This window comes from Taeniopygia guttata, chromosome 20 (genome assembly GCF_048771995.1).
Source record: "Taeniopygia guttata chromosome 20, bTaeGut7.mat, whole genome shotgun sequence".
NCBI classification, from domain to species: domain Eukaryota; kingdom Metazoa; phylum Chordata; class Aves; order Passeriformes; family Estrildidae; genus Taeniopygia; species Taeniopygia guttata.
In genome coordinates, this window is record NC_133045.1 from 10,337,258 (window position 1) to 10,357,490 (window position 20,233).

General features: G+C 48.0%; 1 protein-coding gene across 1 annotated transcript in view; it reads right to left on the reverse strand.

Moving 5' to 3' along the window:
- The window catches only part of NTSR1 (neurotensin receptor 1), a 55,917-nt gene extending 37,117 nt beyond the window's left edge, over nucleotides 1-18,800 (reverse strand). The window contains exon 1 of the mRNA XM_002194650.6: nucleotides 18,014-18,800. Within this exon, the coding sequence (XP_002194686.2) occupies nucleotides 18,014-18,682 (669 nt within the window). The 5' untranslated portion in view covers nucleotides 18,683-18,800. The remainder of the gene's footprint in view (nucleotides 1-18,013) is intronic.
- Nucleotides 18,801-20,233: the final 1,433 nt, after the last annotated feature.

The window sequence follows — 20,233 nt, forward strand, 5'->3', positions numbered from 1 at the left end:
TCTGAGCTCTCTTGTGTAGCAATGACTCACAAAGACTCGGGCAAGCAGCACTCAGCAAAGGTGACACCATGGGCAAAGAATGAAGAGTCATGGCACATTTTCCTTCTAATTGTCTCTTGCCTTTTAATTGTTTCAAAAGTAGATGTTAGCAAGGAGACAAATGCTGCTTCCTTCATGTATACTGCGGTTAAATCTGGGAAAGGTAAAGCACTGCAGGTAAATCTGGTGGGGATCACAAACTCACAAAAAGATTGGTTTGGGCTGGAAGGGACTTTAAAACTCATCTCATGCCACCCCGTGCCATGGTGGGGGTGGAATGAAAATTCAACTAGAACAGGTTGCTCCATGGTCAGTCCAACCTGGTCGTGAGCACTTCCAGGAATGGGGCACCCACAGATTTCCTGGGCACCGTGTGGGTCGTTCCCTCCATTCAGGCTGTGAGTTACCAGCTCAGAGAGGCACCACTGGGTATTGTTTAAGATAGAAATTAAAGATTGCCAAACCTCAGCTCCCTGCTGAGCTGCTGTTTACAATCAGCAGGTGAGTGATGGGGACAAGGACAGTGACCAAAGGCAGGACTCAGCCAGCCCAGGGGAATTGCTGAGCATCGCTCCATCACTGCTGCAGGTGTTTTCCTGTGGGGATGGGCAGCACACACTGCTGCTTCCTGCTCCATTGCTTACAGCTCTCAATCATTTTACCTTCTATTTCCTGGCACTGCTTCATTTGGAAAAAATGCTACAGTGACAGGTCTATGGCAACTTTGACCACATTTCAGGTTCAGAACTTAAACAAGGGAGCTGAGAAGTGCAGGTTCACTCAGCCCAAACTTGTGGGCATCCAAATACATGCAGGTCACTGCAGCTGCACTTGTTACAAGCAGACAAAGCTGTCTGCTCTGCAAAATCCTGTTTCAGTGTAATTATTTTACATTTTTTAATGAAAAAAAGTTGTTTGTATGAATATTCTAGAGGTAGAGTTCAAACCTAATTCGAGTGTGCAAAAACTTCACAGGTGAGGACCTCTCTGTTGCTGGATAGACTTTCAGAAATTCTGCTTTTCTGCACAGCCTTTGGTAAAGCAGAGATCCTACAGATGAAAAAAAAGGGATTGGTCTGATCTTTAATGATACAGCCAGCCTCACAATGTGAGAACCAAAATAAAAAGCAAGCACAAAGCAAACACAACGAAGGAGAGACACCAGCCACTTGAGTGTTATTTGGATTAATGTATTTAGAACAAATTAGAGATCTTATTAAAGATTCTTCCCCCAGGACTTCTCTGGTCTATACCTGAAACATGCAAGGAAAAACATTTGATCTTTAGCAGTGAAGGAGAAAAAGCAAAATAAATTAAAAAAATAAAAAAGACACATTGAAGACAGGTACTTTAAACAAAATTAATCAAGAGAGAATGCCAAGAAGATTGTGCCTAACTTCTAGGGGACAATTGAAGTACCAGTTTACTTATTTATTATGCATTAATTAAAATGCCTAAAAGAAGTGCAACCTGGCTCAGGGAGTGATGAAGCCAAATCAGATGTGCTTTGACTCATCACAGTGACACAGTGAAAGCTGTACAAAAATATTACCAGAAAGATCTGTTTGGAGAATTTAAGATCTTTGTGCATTTAAGGAGTTATGACATGCTGTTGTAAGGCAATGAAAAGAACAGGGGCTTGTGAGAACACAAGCTATAAAAACAACTGAAAAATGGTTTTGTCCTGTAAGAGGTTTCTAAGAGCTGAAGCAGTTCTAATCGCCTTGACTAAAGGCAATTAGAATAAAAAAACCTAATAAAATGAAAAAGTGAAAACAGATCTTGTGGCCCTAAAACCCTCCTGTACCTGTGTTATGAGCTTTGAATATCTGCTGTAACTTAGAGCTGCTCTAACATATTTTGCAGTGGGTTTTTGGACCCCTCTGCAGAATGAACCTCTAAATTGAGGGTAGAACCCTGTGCTTGTACTTCTGGCTCAAACTCCAGCAGCTCAACCACTCACCCCACAGAGGCTGAGGCAGAAGTTGGGGAGTTACAAACCTGGGGGCACAGGACACAGCCCCTGCTTAGGAATGCAGCAGTTATGGAAAATAATCTCCTTAAGAGAGTGGTGAATTTGATGCAAAATGAATTTTTGGAAAGAAACCAAAAGCTACGTGTCATAATTCAATATACAGTACTGACAAAAATGGGGGAAATGTTGAACTATTTCAGTGGTTTCAAATAAACACTTGTTTTCTCCCTAAAAGCACTAACACATTTTGTTCCAAAATATTAAATAAGAAAACATGCTGATCTCCTGCTTTATTTCAGAATTGTCCTAAGCTAAATAGGAAAGAAGAAAAAGATGGGTTGTAAGTCTAAAAGGAAGCAAAGTGATCCATCTCAGCTCAAACTAGAAGCTTAATTTGCACACAAAGTGCTGTAGGTCAACCCCAAGTTAATTGCTTTGTTTAACTCATCCCTGATAAATTTCTTAATTAATTCTTCTTGGTTTGACCCAAGCTCCTTTTTCTCCTTTGAAAACAAATTACTTCACCATGAAAGCACAAATCCCACCATTCTCCCACGTGCAGGAGGAACATCTCCAGTGGAAAGGGAGGAGGAAGGAGAAATAAGGACTGCAGCCATGAGCTCTGGGAGCAGCGTGCCCTTGGGGATCCCCCACCTGCTCTGATCTCATCTGCAGCCTGCTTACCCAACATCTCCCTGGGTTCCTGCCACAGCAGAGAAGGTCAAGATTTCTCCCAAAGCATCAGTGCTTTTGTGAGCCCAGCATTTGAGTGCAGGGGTTGAAAACTTTGTTTTCGACCATGAACCACCTGAGTATTTTGCCTCTCCCGCCCCCATCCAGAAAAAAAAGTGTAGAAATGAAGAAAGTTCATTTGGATGAAACAAAGCAGGAGGAAACAGCCTGTCCTTTCATTTTGATGAATCTTTCTCTGCAGGGAGCACTGAATATCTTCATTTTCCAGGTATCATTTGGTCTCAGATTAGTCATTCTTGACACAGGCATTTTCCAACCAACAGATTAGGCTTCCCCTACTGGGTACAAAGTATTTGGATGTTGTCTTGTAAAATAAGTAATTTCCTCCCCCTCCTTTTGGCCAGAGCAGTGATTACTGCTTGCTGGTTTAGGCAATGAAAGAGTGGGTTGTTCTAGAAAGAATGAAAAAATAAAATAAAATAAAATCCGGAAACATTTCCATTTGCCTCAAAGCTTGCTTAACTTGTTTTAAGGATTTATTTAAGGTACAGAATGGTTGACAATAAAATTATTTCTCCGAGCTGGGAGAGGTAAAGCAGATTGTTACACAGAGGGAGAGGAGAGCTGACTGCTCTCATAAATAAATCAATGTGTTACTCCTGCAAGACTGGAAGTGGAATGACAGCTCCTCCAGATGCTGATGCTCTACTTCTCTGTGACCCTCAGTAAACTGAAGTTTGCTAAAAATACCCTCCAAAAGCACACGTGCTCCTGGGCTGCAGAAACCCTTGGAGCAGGGGAGGTTTGAAATGGGCAGATTGTCGCACTACGACACAAAGTAACTCACACTAAGATCAAAAGAGCAAAAGGAAGTAACTTTTATTTCTGACCTCGCAATATACAGAATTTCAAAAGTGACTGGATTAGAGGATGGAATTGCCACCTCTCCAACCACACTGGTCAAAGCAACTCCTCCCACAAAGAATGCAAAACAATCATTATTTACATGAACAGCACGTGGGAACTCCTGTAGAAATATGTAAACATCAGAAGGTATAGAAAACTTCTAAAGGAACTTTAAAACTTTTAAAAGAACAGGGCAACAGGCAGATCCCAGCTCAGCCCCCCTCCATCCCCAGCTGGGCTGGGTCTCACACCTCAGGTGCCCAAACCTCCTCGAGCATCACCACTTGCCCGAGGGGCTTTGTGGCCAGGGTGGGGAGGGCTGGTGGAGCCTGAGCCTCCCCAGGGTGGTGGGGATGGTCCCTGCTGCATCCTGGCAGTTTGGGGAGCAAATCAGAGCTCTGAGGTGCTGCTGAGCTGCACCACGTTTTAATGGAGATTATTTCAAGTTATGTTTCCAATATTGATGTTTCCACACATGCCCAGCCTTGCTCTCCTCCCTGCCCTCTCTTGACACAATGAGGAGGTGATAAAACACAGCAAAAATTAAAGGCAAGAGGAGATGGAAGCACATTAAATTCCATAGCAGAGCTGTGTTTTGGGATGAACATTCCTCCACTCTTCAAAATACACCTCGTGCAGACAGACTACCCAGGCAGTGGGCAAGGATATGCCACCTTCCCTTCCTGACACCCAGCAGAGGAAATAAATGTGTCATCAAACCCCAGCCTCTTTCTCCCCTTCTTTTGCAATGTGATGTCTGAGATGCATAAAGAAAAGCACAAGAGTGACAGGGTGATTAGTGCTGATCTTTACTCACACAGAGAATAAGTTACCAATCAGCCAATCTCCTATCTCCTTATTTAAAATGCAAACTAACATGAAGGAAACAATAACATTTTAATTAGATGGAAATAGAAAAGCTACAGGAGAATGCCATGGTTGCAGCAGTCTGAGGTTCCTGAGACACATGTAATTACTTTGATGGATCACACACTAAAGGGAGAGTTACACAGCACAGTTTCCACAACACTTTTTGCACCATTCCATCTCTTCTCACTTTCAGTGATGGAAGCCAGGGACAGTTAGGGTGGGGAATTATTTTCCTTTCAGTGCAGCAAGGACAGCCTTCTGGGAAGCAGACCCAGTCCACACTCCAACCCTGCCTGGTTTTCTTTAAACAGAAAGAAGAAAAAAAAGCCTCAGAGCTACAAACCAAAAGATGCCCAGAAAGCATCAAAAATGGAGGAGAATGTGTAAACCATGATGGAAAGTAGAACAAAAGAAAGGGAAAACTGGAAGTAAAATAACTCATGAAACTTTTCAGAAGTGTAAGGATCTGTTCTGACAGGCAAGGCTGTCACAGAACAACTCTGATGCCAGCTTGCACTCTGGTGTGGTCCAGGGTTCAGCTTGGTTCCCCCAGGCTCAGTGCATCTTCAAGCCCAAATTTTGGGGAGGCACAGCCCAGACCACACGGTGCATTGAGATTTTCGAGGCGGGGCCTGCTGCCAACACAAAATGTGTCACTGTGAATCATCCACACACCAGTTTCAGACTAAAAACTCTTCCCTGAATCATGGGGAAAAGCACAAATGTTCTACTCTGAAACAGAAAATTCACTGACTCCTTCTTGAGCCAAAAATAGGGAAAAGAGTTATGTAATTCATTTACTTTGAAAAATAAGCATTTCAAAGTTATCTAAACAGCGCTAATAACAGGGAGAGCTCTGTTTATTTAATCAGTCCACTTTTTGCTGGGCTTGGTGCTGGTGCTCCAGGCAAGTTTGTCTCGTTCACCTTAAAACAACTTAAGCAAAAAACTTCATCCAACAGCTGTGAGAGGCTGGCAGGGCAGCATCTCCACTTCCCATCCACATTACTGCCTTGACCATGTGCTCCTAGAAACATCCCAGTTGCACACCACGTTGTGAGCAGGAGGAGAAGCTAGAAGCATTTTGTAAGTCTTGGAATAAGCTGTTTTATTAGGGATAACCAGTCCACATTTTATCACTGGTTTGCCCCATTTCCAGCCCAATCAGCTTGGATGGAGGCAGATTTCTGACAAGTTGCAGCTAGAATTATAAATGAAAAAGCCATGATTATTTTCAATTGAAATTCTTGTCTCTCTGGATAAGTACTCTACTCCCTCAGCAGTCTTTGCAAATCATTCTTTGTGACCAGACACAAAAGCCCTGTTTTCTATGAGATCAGTTATCTCCAGCAAAGCTTCAATGGAATATTGAATGAAGGCATCAAAACTCTGTCAAAACAACCACTGCCACAGCCTGGAAAGTAATTTTTTAAGGCTTCTTTCTTGATGTTTGCTGGTAATAATTTTCATCAAGTTCATTCCAGAAAGGGTTGGGGGATTTTCTCCCCATCAGCCTCTTGGGATGTTGGGCACAGCAGCACCCAAGGCCAGGCTGGACAAGGTTTGGAGTGACTTGGTCTAGTGGAATGTGTCCCTGTCCCCAGCAGGGGGTTGGATTGAGATGGTCTTTAGGTCCCTTGCAACTAAAACCATCCTGTGATTCTATGATTCACCACTGGTGAAGAGGTCTTTGATTGCCAAACCCATTCCTGGGGGATTCCCAAGTGCTGGGATCACCCAGCTGGGAGGAAGGAAACCAGCTTTGCCCCACCTCAACCCCCAGTTTGGGACTGCTGTCTGTTTATAAGTGAAGGCAGCCAGGCAGAAAGATTCTTTCTCCACCTGAGTGAATTCCCTGGAGCAGAGGCTCCAGCCACAGGCTGGGTGTGGGCAGGAGAGCAGCTCCTGAGGGTGCTGGATCTGGAGAGGAGGATGGGGTCAGTCTATGTGATGGCTCCAAGGGACACGAGCAGATTTTCCAAGTGTGCTTGGAAATTTGTGAAATTTGTAGGCCAGAAATAGAGGGAAATCTGCTAGCTGTTAAGGTTTTCATAGAATCATCATCGCTTAGCCACTCAGCATGGAAATTTTTCCTGGCATCCAAGCTGACCCTCCCCTGGTGCAATTTGAGGCTGTTTCACCTCGTCCTATCACTCACTGCCAGGGAGCAGAGGCTGACCTTCCAAAATGTAAGGAACTGAGGTGTGGACCAGCCTCCTAAAGAGGAAAGAAGCCCAGTGCTGGAATGGAATTAATGCCGGAAGATTTTCAGCTGTGCTTGAATCTTGTCTCAGCAGTACCCACAGGTCACAAGTCAAGATAATCTCCACAGCCCGATCGATGCACGTGGCCTTTTCAGCAAACTCCTCTCTGCTGCCAGAGGCTCAGGAAAGGTGTTGGTGCAAACCCCCATGGAAAACCAGGCACTGCACCCTGGCAGGCACAGCCCTGGGGCACCTGGCACAGCCACGCTGCTGCAGCCCTGTGAAATTAAAGAAAAAGGGGGGAAAAAGGGAGTCTTGCAAATCACCTGAACTAATCCCTTCTCCTGAAAAATCACCTGGAATGTTTTCGGGTTTTTATTGGATTTGAGAGCACAGCTCCCATTTGGAGCACCAAGGGAAAGCATTGGCTGTCTCTTCTGAATTCAGTGGGGAGGAAGTCAGTGTGTTTGCAGGCGTGTGGCTGCTGTGTGCAGCTCCAGCTGCAGTTGTAGAGCTCCAGTCAATAGCTGCTTTGCAGAAAAAACAGTTTTGTTTTGCAGGCACAAAGACCTCTTCTATCCCTGCCCAGCAGGAGGTTTATAAAACTGTCATTTCTTGCCCTGTTTCTGCCCTTGCTTCTCTGCTTCTACTTCTCACAGGCTGACAATGTTTTTTTTTTATTGCTTTGGGTGTTTTCTTTTAATTGAAAGTGAGTAAATTGCATTTTTTCCCTAAATAGTTGATGAGTTTAAATTTTTTTTCCATTATTTCATGGGAAAAAATGGCAACTTTTGGAGCAGAAAGCAGAAACATTATTTGAATGTGGTTTATGCAAGGGCATAGAGTTAAGCTCAAAATGAGGGGGCAGCTCCTGAGGGCCCTTAAGAGCAGCTTTTGCCTGGGCAATATTTAAGGGGTGAAGTTTAGCCCAGCACTACATGATGTGAGAAAACCTCTGGGGTATGACCAGTGACTTTTCCTTTCCCAAACACTCTTCTTAAAGTAAGGAAGACGGCAGCAAGCTTTATTTCTGGTGTTCGCTGTATTTGTAACAGTATTTCTTGCAGTAGCTCCATTGATAACAGGGGCAAGAGGGAAGATAAAGGCAATCATGAAAGGGAAAGACCTTGTGGCTCATCCCCCTCTGATAAAGCCATTCCCTGCAGATCACATCTCCAGCCCTTTTCAGAGGAGCTCGGGCTAAGCAGGGACGGGGTGGGAGACTCATTTGCTGGGCAGAGACAGAATTGCAAAGCAGTAATGCAGCTGGCATCTCATTCTCAAAAATAAACGTCTCCTGCGATGCTTCATCTTCCTTCTCTTTTCCTGCAGGACCCCAAACATTGATATCACTGAGCAAGAGGTCTGTTCTTCCTTATAAAAAAGCAGAGCAGCTCCCTCAGGCACAGCTCTATCCTAAAGCCCCATCCCTGTTTTTAACTTGAAACATTTCTCTTCCTTCCAAGCATCAGCCTGAGCTGCCAGCCTGCCCCCCATGCATGGGAACCACCCCACAGAGGGGAACTGGAGCAGCAGGGATTGCAGCAAGCTGGAACCTTGCTGGGACAGGACATGGTGGGAAGCAGCAGCGGGAGCTGGTGGGATCTGGGAGCAGCAGGGAGGGTTTGTGGCAGGGGGCTGAGCTTTGGCAGTGAGTGCTGGGAGCCACAGCCTCTCTGTGTTGCTGTTATTATCCCCTCTCTGCCCTGGCCTCTTAGAAAAGCTCTTTTCTTTGGTTAATTGTGGTTTTGTTCTCACTGGAAGTGCTGCCCTGGGACACACAGTTGGTGACACCCCCATACTTTGGCTTGTGATGAGCCGAAGGAAAATGTACCCATAATGGAGCTCATTTGGAAAATCCTTGAGCTTTTTGCTGCTCCCAAGCAGAGTATTCAGCAGTGACACAAGATCTAATAGGCTTCTGCTGTTTCCTTTGACTCAGAAAAATGTCTATTGCAGCTGCTAGTGCTCTGTCTTCAAACAAACTCCCTTTCTTGCTAGATACTAAAGAATAAATGGTATTTCCTTGGCTCCAGGATGCTCTTGGAAAACAGCTGTCAGCTCAGGCAGTGTTTCTGGCCATGCTGCCATTGCACTGCTCTCTGTCCAGTTAAAGCTGGGCTGGTTGTTCCCTTCTGATCCTCCAACGCTGCCCTCGAGCAGCAGCTGCCCTTGGGAGCCTCATCACTGCTTGACTCCCCCTTGGAGAAAGGAGGGGAGAGGTTTCCCTTCCCCTCTGCCACAAGAGAAAAGCTCTCAGCAAGCAACAAGTGCAGCGGTGACAGTGGCAGAGCCAGCATCTCTGTGGGGACACAGGCAGCAAGTGGCATCACTCTGGTGGGGCAGCAAACAGCTTTGGCCACATGCACAGTGTGATCTTGGTCACATTTCTCCTCCATGAAAGGTGAACAGAGGGAGGAACAGACCCTAAACAGACACAAACCCTACTCAAAAATTCCATAATGAGGTGCTGGGCCCATGGCATTACACCTGACAAATTCATCAGAAAAGATCCAAAGGAATAAGGCAGCTCCAGATAATTCCAGGGCATGAGGATATGTTCAGTATCATCTTAAACTTGGCGAGGTTAATTTTCCTGACAGCCTGTTTAAAATAAAAGTGGTTATATGGTTAAACAAAACACCACCCCTCTCCAATGCCCTATTGTGTGGCCAGCAAAAATAGCCTTTCTAGGTGTTTATTCACCTGGATGTCAGCATTTCCCAGAGGTTTTCATGTCTCCAGCCCTTTTCTTTGGCTGTGGAATCACAAGCAGGCTCTTGGGCACTGATTCTTGCAAAACAGCAGGTTTAGATATAGATTTCTGGATTCAAATATTGCCAGCACTTGCCTACAAAGCACAGGGCACAAATCCACAGTGTATAGGCCAGAGTAATAGAAAAGCCAGGCTGTTAATCTTCATAATGTGCCTCTCAGTGGGGATTTCACTTGAATGTTATTTGCATTAAATATGATACTGAGTGGTGGATATGCAGTTTTAAATAAATTAAAGGCCATATTTAAGTCAAACACTGTCCCCCTGTTGATGGCAGCCCCAGGTGTGAGAGCTGCTAACAGTGGGCAGGGCAGCTCTGTTCATCTTCATGGCTTGCTGAAGGCAAAAGTGGTGGCAAGTTCCATCTCACTGCCCTGAAAAACTTTTTCTGGGGAAAATTAACCTGTTTTCTGAGGTTAAGGGTGTCAGCCCAAGCTCTGTGAGTGCTGGAAATGCTGTAGACACTTTTGCTTCCCCACACTCTGCTTATGGATTTTCTCCATAAAGGCTGAGCAGGCAGGAGGCTGTGCTGGAGCCTCCCCTTGGGCTGCTGGGGATGGGAGTAAAGAAAATTCAATTAGACTTTCAAGGGAGAAAAAAAAAGACTTATCCCAAAGGAGAAGTGAACTTCTTGGCTACTTTATTACTGCTTTTCCTCAGTGGTTTTCTCTGCTGCAGCTCCTATCAGCCTCGTGGAGCCTCAGGTATTACAGGGTTTTTTTCCTGGCATGGTTTGATCTCCAGGCTGTGTTCAGAGTGCCAGGCTGGCCATGTGCCCAGCTCCTCTGGACTGCTGCACTCTGAGACACTTACTGATCAAATTCCTGCCCTTTCTTGTTTCCCTTTCAAGGGATTTTCTATCCTGCATTAGCTAGGAAAAACCTGCAAGCTGTCAGGGAGACAAGCCTGAGGCAGAGTTTGCTCCTTGGCTTAGTAAGTGCAGTCTATTAAGTGTTAGGGGCACACACAGCTCCCCATCGTTGTACCTTGAGGTCAAATAATCTCTTTATTAGTCTAAACCTATCCTTCTTCTGCCTACAGTGCTTTATCAAACTTGACACACTTGGATTTAAGGAACAAGTATGACAGTGTCACAAGCCCGTGACTGACAGCAATAAAAAATGAAATGTGGGAAACTCAAAGGATTGAGTTTCTTTTCTTTGAATTAAATGAGTATATTAAACTGTATAAATTACCCCCGTGGGGATTAAATGTAAGGTCTTTGCAGGAGGAATCAATAGTGATGCCAGTAATGAGTTAAACTTTGCCAGCAGCTGCATGAGCTGCATTTTTATAAGATGGTTTTGAAAAAAATCATTGAATAGGAGAGAAAAGTGGATTAATTTCTTATTGAACATACTCAAACAGTTATGGACTTATTAAACAAATTATCCGAGGGAACAAGGTGGTACGAAAGTCCTGCCACATATTAAGACCACATTTGATCAGTTGAGCAGTGCAGACATCCTTTGTTCTTGATTAAGTTAAAATTAATAGGATGTGGCTTTGCAATGACTGTATTAATTAGCTCCTTGGAGTCCTGATCAAAAGTAGGGGTATCTGAGCATCTGGCAGGTCTGCAGCAGGTCCCTGCTCCCAGGTCTGGGTGAAGCTGGTGAGGTGATAAACCCCTTTTTTCAAGGTTAGAGGAGGAAGAAAATGGGATGGTTATGGGGTGAGACTGCTGCTTCCCTGGCTGTGTGACACCTCCCAAAGCCCTGAGAGCAGACCAGGGCAGCAGGGAGCACCTCAGGCTGAGCCTGGCAGCAGGGCTGAGCTGCCCAGGAGGGGAAGGCAGCAGGGACATGCATGGATGAGCCTTGGCAGCAAGGGGCTGCTCCCCTACAGGTGCCAGCACAGCCACGGGCAGTGCCACCCAACCCAGAGCACAGCCCTGGCACAGCTGCCCCTCCCCTGCCTCCCTGATTTAGTGATTCTGAGCATGCCTCCTGCTCTGTCCATGACTCTTCAGAGCTACTCCCAGCTTTTTCATAAGCATTTTGCATAAAATGGATATTTTTTCTCCCCTTTCAAATATTAGGCTTTATGAAAGTTTACATTTTTTCATTGGTTTTTTTTTTTTCTTCATTTCTGCAAGGAAAATCTCATCTCTTTGATTCCTGTCTTCAGCTGACAATTGCCTCTAGCCCATGAGAACACAAAAGCTTCAGAGAAACCTGACTGAACTTTTCCTCAGAGGAAAAGGTTCAGCTACAAAGACCTTGTCCATTCTATCTTTCTCTCCCTGGGAGAGGGAAAGCCCCACAGAGCTGTGCACTCTGCACTGAGAATTATTGAAGTGAAAAAGCCACAGGAGATGAGGAGCCAGTCTCACATGCTGAAACCACCTGTGGGTGAGCAGCTCCTCCAGCCCAGCAGATGCATCCTCTCCAAAGGCTGAGGATGGGAGCCCTGTGCCTCAGCACCCCTGTCCTGCCAGGAGCAGGGCTGGTGATGAGTTTCTGGTACCCCAGAGGGGGAGGAGGAGGATGGACCTCCTCAGACAAGGCTCTCAAATAGTGGGATTCAAACTTGTCTCACTAATATTTTCCTCCCATCCACAGAAAACAAGTGAGTGCAGAAAAACACTGAGAATGAACTCCAGCTCAGAAATGTGCTCCCCAGGCAGGGTTAGTACTCCACCATTTCTAAACCCAAGCACTTTTTTTTCTAATAAGTTATCAGCTCAACTGATTTATCATCATAATTCTATGTTTGGGTTTTTTTTAACCCCACACCTAAGAGACTTTGCAATTGGATGGAAGAAGTGGTATCCATGGGAAGCAAGAGGTGGGGGAGATGTCCCTGGAGCACGATGAGTGAGCTGGGCATTGCAGGCTTCACTGGGTGAGAATGGCCTGTCCTGGAGGGCAGAGAGCAACCAGACAGACTGGGAATGTAAAAACCCAGATTGATCTGCTCAGCATGAGGGAAAGGAGGGGTGCCAGCTCTGGCACTGATGGGTTTGGCATTTAATGCTCTCTGCTTTAAGGCTCAGACCTCCCACCTGATCAGCCCAGGACCCCAGCACGTTCCCCAGCCCCTCCAGTCACCTTTGCTCCCTCTCTGCCCCATGACCCTCAGCAAGGGACAATTTCACAGCAGGGAAAAAGCAATGGGGACCCCATGGAAGCCCAAATTCCCCACCCAGGCACCCCTGTGTCCCACAGGGGGATGCTGCACATCCTGCCAGCCTCAGGCAGGACACAGAAGCGTTTCTAAACGTCAGGAAGCAAAAAAAGCCATCTGTGAGTGTTGAGCAGATGCTGCACAGAGACAAGAGTGAAAGTCTTTAAGGGAAAGGAGGGGGGAAGCAGGGAGATGACAATTAAATAGCTGTTTTAAATGATCTGAAAGATTAAAGGCAGATGAAGGGTTTTGGATTTTTTTTTTTTCTCTGGGACGAGCAACTATGAAATTGCCTTCATGTCTTCTGCCTTCACAAGCTGCTGGTGAGAGGAAAACCTCAGAGCTAAATCGATCGGCCACATTTCCTCATTTTTTTATTATCTCTCCAGCTGACATCTTGGGAAGGGGGAGGGAAAAAGAAATCAAGGGAATTAAAATCAATTGGGGGGGAAAAAAGAGAAGAAATTATGTAAGAACTGGCAAAACACAGCAGGCAAAGTGGTTATGTAAAGCAATGAACACAAGAGCTTATTTAAATTAGATCTAGCTGCGAGACAGAGCAGAGTGTAAACGGGCTGGGATTAGGCAGGCTGGGCTGTCGTGCATATGCTGAGTTAAAGCCCTGGGTTCCCTGAATAGCCCATGAAAAACAGGCAGCTTTTTAGGGATGCTCCCAGCACAACAGATGGGCTCGCTGCTGGGGTGGGGGTCCCTCTCCACCACTGTGGGGATGGGTCCAGGCACATTTACACACCAATATCTTCATTTTCTTATCTGCCTGGGGCTGTGACAGCACCATGATCTGATGGGACACAGTCCTGCCACAAAGGTGCCATTTGTGAGGGGTGAGTGGCACCCAGGACTTCTCTGGGGTAGTGAGTGATTTAGAACAGCACTGTTCTCAATTAAAAGCCATAGCAGGATTTCAGCTGTGACTTGGGGAAGAGAAATCAACTTCAATTCCTCTAGTCAATACCAGTATAAACACAGGATTCCTGGACTATTGACTAATCCTGGATAGGATTTGCCAGCAAACAGGAGAGAGAATTCACTCTTGGCTTATGGCTTGCTATTTTCACGTAATATGGAGAAATGCTTGTCATGTTTATTTATTTGGCATCACAGATCTGACTGTGGGCAGAGCCCTGCCTTCCACAGCACCAGAGCAGTGAACACATCCCACCACCCTGCCAAGGTGTTCCTCACCAGGGGAAAGTGTAAGGGAGTGTTTGCAACATCATACATGGAATTATTAACTCTGTGAGCCTATCAGACAAATGGAAATCAAATACATCACCTCAGAAGAGTGTGTGAGAGTATGGCAATGGATGTCAAGACTCCTGGTCCTTCCTTTCCTTTCCCTTCACACCTGAGGCTCTTTGGCAGGTCCCTTCAAAGGCATTGCATGAAGAAATGTAGACAGAAATAAAGCTGAGGAGCCACTTGGGCGAAGAGTTGCTTTGTGTGCAGAGTTATTTACTCTACAAATCATCCAAACTGTGAGCAGGCTTCATAAAACATAACAAACGAGGGCTCTGGAGGGATGGGTGAGCTGCAGCCAGGCAGGCTGGGCTGGGGCAGAGCAGATCCACAGCGGAACAGAGATCCTTCCAAAGGGTGAGGAGGTCCAGAGGAGCTCCCCAAGTGCTGCCCTAACAAATGAGCAACTTGGAGCTGCTGGAGCTGTGGCAGTTCCTGGAGGAGCAGGGCCTGCTGCCATGTGTTTTAATAAATGGGATCACACCAGCTGTCCGTGCAAATCAAACATTGGCATGTGTCAGACACCCTGCAGGCACTTGCTGTGACTTGGGGGACATTTTGCAGCATCCAAGCACAGGCTGTGCCACACCAGTGGGAAAACATCTTCCCCTGTGCATTTTGGGGTGCCCACACCCAGCTCCCCTGGCACATGTGCCCAGCCCAGGCCCAGATGAGATCCTGGGGTTTTAGCTTGAGGAGCTGTGTGTGTGGGGACTGACGCTGCACCAGGACTGTATTTCCTTCAGCTTCCCCTCCTCCCCAGGTTCTGCTGTGAACCTCTCCAGAAAACAGGTATGAAGATAAGAAAGTAATAAGCAGGAAAATCAATTTGCACTGCATCTGGCCAGTAAAATTCAGAGCTTTTTGAAAATCAGGGCTGAGGCTCTGCCATGTTAATGGCACAAAGGGCTGCACATGGTAGATCAGGACACTCAGTGGGATCCTGTTTTGAGGAAGTTGGTTCCAGAGCCACCCCCATGGGCACAGACTTGTAAGTGAACAGGGAAAACCTCTCATCCTGCCCCAAAACTCTCACATCTATTGCTGACACAACAATGAGCTTTAAAACCTCCTCCAGCTGAAGTGACAGGAAAACATTAATTTACTTATATGGCTTTAAAGAAGTGTTTAATCTATATGGGAAAAGAACCTAAAAACTGGCAACAGTGCTTTTCAGAGGATGTATGCCAGCTAAAGAGTTTACTAGACGTAAATAATGTGGCAATAATGGACTTGCTTCTGGTACTTGGCAATGGAGAATGTATAATAAACCAGATCCACAGGCTGATTAAAGCAGCTGCAAGGACAGTGACGAGCAAAGCTGGGAAATAGTTCTAAGAATTCCATATTAGATGCCACACAGGGCTTATGCCTTGATGGCAAGAGGTGAGATGTGCCTGGGGTGGGGATCGTGGGGACAGTGTCACCCTGCAGAATGTCTCACCTGCTGCTCTTCCTGATTATGTGCTGCCCTGAACAATTTGTAATTGCTAGAAGAATATCAGTGATTACCTCTTACACTTGTTGTGGAGCTTAAGTGGTGCAAGTTAATATGTGCAAGAACCAAATTTCCTGACTGTTGTTTCAATAATTACTTTTTTATTATTCTTACAAGAAATCCTGGTTGTTCACATTCAGTCTAATTCCACTCAGGAATGTCCACTAAAATTTGATTACTCAAAGCAAATACAGAGGAATGTTTTCAAAATCAAAGATGTTAAATTACTAGAATCAAGTAGACCCTTACAACTCAGAATATTCTGTGATTCTGTGAAATACTTTTTCCAGGAAGCTTGTTCCAGCTCAGAGAGGATCGTTCTCCTGTAATGATCCCAGTAAAACCATATCTCACACTGATCTCTCAGGGTAGAAATGGTTAAATGCCCTGTTCTGGGACAGAACTTGAACTTCTTTCAATCAGTCAACAAATAAAACCACTTGGAGAACTAATAGTTTCCAAAAAAAAAAAAAAAAAAAAGCCAGTTTGCTTTAGACAGTTTGCCAAACAGGAATAGGAGTGAAATATGTTGAGTGATTTATTACAAGTGATCTGCCAGCTCGAGCAAGTGCATCACTGCTCTCCTTAATTTAAAGACAGCAAATGAATGCAAAGAGATGCAGAGATGCCCTAAAGCAGCTTGAACCCACCACGAAAGACCAGGGCTCCAGATTGCCACCCAGCAAGACCTCTGCACGTCACGCTGCACATCAGCACTGCCCTTTCTCTCCCGGATCTTCCATCATTTGTCTTTTTTTAAACCTCTGCACAGCTCAGGCCGTGGGAGCGCCGGCTCGCACGCTGGGCGCTGCTTTCCATTAACGCACTTCAAACCTGACTTGCAGCTGCTTGGCTTTTCACTCCAGAGCCCTCCCCTGCCCAGGGCCCTGCCTCACGTTGTGTGGTGCTTCCCTGTGCCCAGAGGAATGGAGTGAAACCATGGAACAACCTTCTCATCTTGGCAAAGGCACTTCTGCAGCCAGATCCCTGGAGAAGGAGCAGATTGGCACAGTTTGGGGTTTGGTTCTTCCTTCTCCCCCAACAGCTGCCTCTCTCTTTTAACTTTTAAATTAATCCACTAGTTAATTAAATATATATATGAGGAAAAGCCCACAGGTGAACTTCACATATGCATAATACATTCATGTCTTCCTACTCCTGACTTGGCTAATGGGGTAAGGTATGGCCTGAATAATTGCAAGACTCTAAGGTACACTGAGGATTGTTTAAAGTGTAATCTCCAAAGATATGGATAGGAAATAATCCTCTGGTTTTTAGCCCTACCATGGTAACAACGAGCATCAGTTTAATCCTAGAAGGAAGATGAGTGGAAATAATGCATTTCAGTCCCATTGTTCTCAAATCAGATGGCTCAGTCTCCTCAGAGAGCAGAGAATTTGGGTTAAGTACACTGGGCTGCCTCTGACAAAACCTTCCAGGCTTCTACAAGAGAAATGCAGCCCTCACCACCTCAGATGAAAGTTAGAGATCGTGATAAAATGCAGAGGAAATCCAGAGCTTCTACCAGGGCTTGATTTTGGTTTTCTTGAACAGTACAGAAGGGAAATCGGCAGAGTTTTGTCTAAACATTTACTGACTCTGGTATTAAATCTAAATGCACATACCCTCACCTGCTTTTTTAGTGGGAAGGAATGGTTCTGATTCATTTCCATTTAAGTTCCCTCCCTTCAAGTGTGGCAACATCCCAGCGACTTCAGTACACATGCAGCTTTAAATTCCAACTGCCCGCTGATTAACCCCCCTGAAATTCATGTTCCAAATAAAAAATTGAGCAGCTATCACACGCAAGCCTGGCAGCTAAGGGACTATGGAGATTGGTGTCTTGCTCTCTTCTGTCCCTCCTTCCCTGTCTCTTACATTTTTCAAGCTCAGTGCTCCAGTAAACAAATGCCTCAACCCGCCAGAGCACGGGAGCACGGCAAGTGTTGATGCTGAAATCCATTCCACGCATGGGCGTGTTGGGTTTAGCACTGTGTGGAGAGTGCTGAAGTCAGGAGAGGCTGCTAAAACCAGCTACGGATTTCCCCAAAACAGCGAAAATAGCAGCCTCTGGCTTCCACGATGCAGCTCCTTTTCAGAAGCCTGTGTTACACCCTGTGTCCAAAACTTTCTGAAATTAGGAGCTGTCACTACGCTGAAGAAAAGGGCTCTGGATCAACACAAAGAACTGGGAGAGGGGGAGAGATGGTTTTATTTCCCCTAAACTTGCTGGCTGCTTTCCAGCAGAAGGGGGGTGGAGGGGGGGGGGGGGGGGGAAGAGATGCAGAAAATGCAGGGCAAGGGTGGAGATTTGGGGGTTTCTGGCCACGATCGGCCACCAGGAGCTCCGGATCGGGACACGGGAAGCTCCGGGCAGGGGAAGGGGCCGGATTAACCACGGAGCAGGATTTTCCCCGGTGCAAGGTCTCTGCTCAGCGTGGCGGGGCAGGAGCGGGTGTGTGAGGAGGGGCGCAGCAAGCGGAGCCGAGACCCCCACAAATCCCTCCTGAGCGCACCCTGGGCCGGTGCATCCCATCAGGGCTGCCCGGGACATCCCATTCCCGAGCCGGACCGTGCTCCAGCCTCCCGCCCTGCCCCGCCCGGCTCCGCAAAGTTTGGGCAGCCGGGGGAGGAGGCGGCTGCCCGGTGCCCCGGCCCCTCACCTGGATCACCGTCTTCAGCGTGGAGGTGTCCACGATGGCGGTGCAGATGAGGGAGTCGGGATCCTGGTCCTTGCCGTAGATCTGCCCCATGGTGAAGACCATGGGGATGGCGAGCAGGAAGGAGGCGATCCAGATGCAGCTGATGAACTTCTTGGTGCGGCTGCGGGACATGATGCTCTTGGCTTTGAAGGGGTGGCAGATGGCCATGTAGCGCTCCACGCTGAGGCTGGCGATGTTGAGTGCCGTGGCATAGGTGCAGGCGTCCCGGAGGAAGTAGTAGCCCTTGCAAACGGCTCCCCCGAAAGCCCAGGGGTGATGGACCCAGATGAAGTTGTAGAGCTCGATGGGCATGCAGAGGAGGAAGATGAGGAGGTCGGAGAAGGCGAGGCTGGCCAGGTGGTAGTGCACGGTGCTCTGCAGGTTCTGCAGCGACTTCTTCCTCACCAGCGTGTACGCCGTGATGGAGTTGCCCACGGTGCCCACCAGGAACAGAGCCGAGTAGATGACGGTCACCATCACTTTGGAGTAGATGTCGGTGTTGACGTCCAGGTCCTCCTCGTCGGGCACTTTGGGCAGCAGGTCGGAGCGGTTGGTGGCGTTGGCATAGCCGCTGGGCTGCGGCGGCAGCGGCCCGGCGGGCACGGCCGGGGCCGTGGCGTTCGGGTGCATCCCCGGAGCCGCCGCTGCCCCCGGCGGGGAACTTGGCCGGTTTTAATGCGGCGGGAGGAGCCGCCGGGCCCGGGGCTGCCGCGCCTGTGCGACTGCGAGACGCGCCCCCCGCTCCGTGCGAGCGGCCCCGCATCCAGCCCTCCTCCCCCTGATCCCCCGCACACCGGGGTGTGTGCTGCGGGGAGCCCCCGCACCGCGACCGGACACCGAGGGACACACCGGGACACCGAGGGACACCGAGGGACACACCGAGACACCGAGAGACACACCGGGACACCAAGAGACACCGAGACACCGAGGGACACACCGGGACATCGAGGGACACACCGGGACACCGAGGGACACCGGGACACCGAGGGACACCGGGACACCGAGAGACACCGGGACACCGAGAGACACACCGGGACACCGAGGGACACCGGGACACCGAGAGACACACCGGGACACTGAGGGACACACCGGGACACCGGGATACACCGGGACACCGGGACACACCGGGATACAGAGAGACACCGGGACACCGACAGACATTGGGACACAGATACACACTGGGACACCGGGACACGCACTGGGACACCAGGACACGCACCGGGACACCGGGACACCAGGACACGGGCACACACACAGGGACAGGGACACACACACTTGGACACGGACACAGCAGGATAAGCACACACACCGGGACACACACACACACACACACCGGTACACGGGCACACACACCGGGACAAGCACACACACCCGCACACACACCCGCCCGCCCTCCCGGTCACCAAGCCCACCCCGCAGACCACCCCGGCCCCGCTGCCAGGGGGGATTTGCAGCCCCTCGGTCCCCAAAGCGCTGCCCCTGCAGGGAGAAGGTCCCGGGCTGGGCTGCACAGCCGCTCCCCACTGAGACTCCCCCACACCTTCTCCACCCCTCACTGAGTCGGGCACAGAGGCCAGCTGGAAGCTGAGGGCTGGTGGGGGGCTGCTGGTGGGGCTGAGCCCCCTCTTTCATCCCCCACAGGGTGAGCAGAGGTATCAGGAGTGCTCTGACACTCCTGTACATCTGTAGGTACTGCTGATTCCCAAATACCCACTCAGCTCTTGCTGCTGCTAGAATAAATGCATGGAAAGGAAGGGGAAAATTCACCTACAAATACCTGTCTGTGCCCTGGCCTGCTTGGGGCACCCTCAGTGCCATGGCACAGCTGCTTTGCTTTGGTCCCTATCAGTGACTTTTCCCTTAATATCTTCATGTTTGGGGATGGGGGTTCCTCTGTGAGTTTCCCCGTTGCAGGGACAGGGGCTGTGGGGGTGTCGTGGTGATGCTGAAGGTGACAAATGGATCATCCACAGGGAGAGGTTCCGCAAGGATGAGTGGTCTGTGATGGGGTTACCCTTTCAGACACCCTGTAAACCTCTGGTGGGCTGTCTGCCCACTCAGTTGCCTTTGAGAGGAAAATCTTTAAAAATTAAGAGAGAAGATGGAGGAAAATCCCACTCAGGGCATCACTGGTTTATCCAAAGACAGCCATAATTTTCCCTGTTCATTAGCAGATGCTGA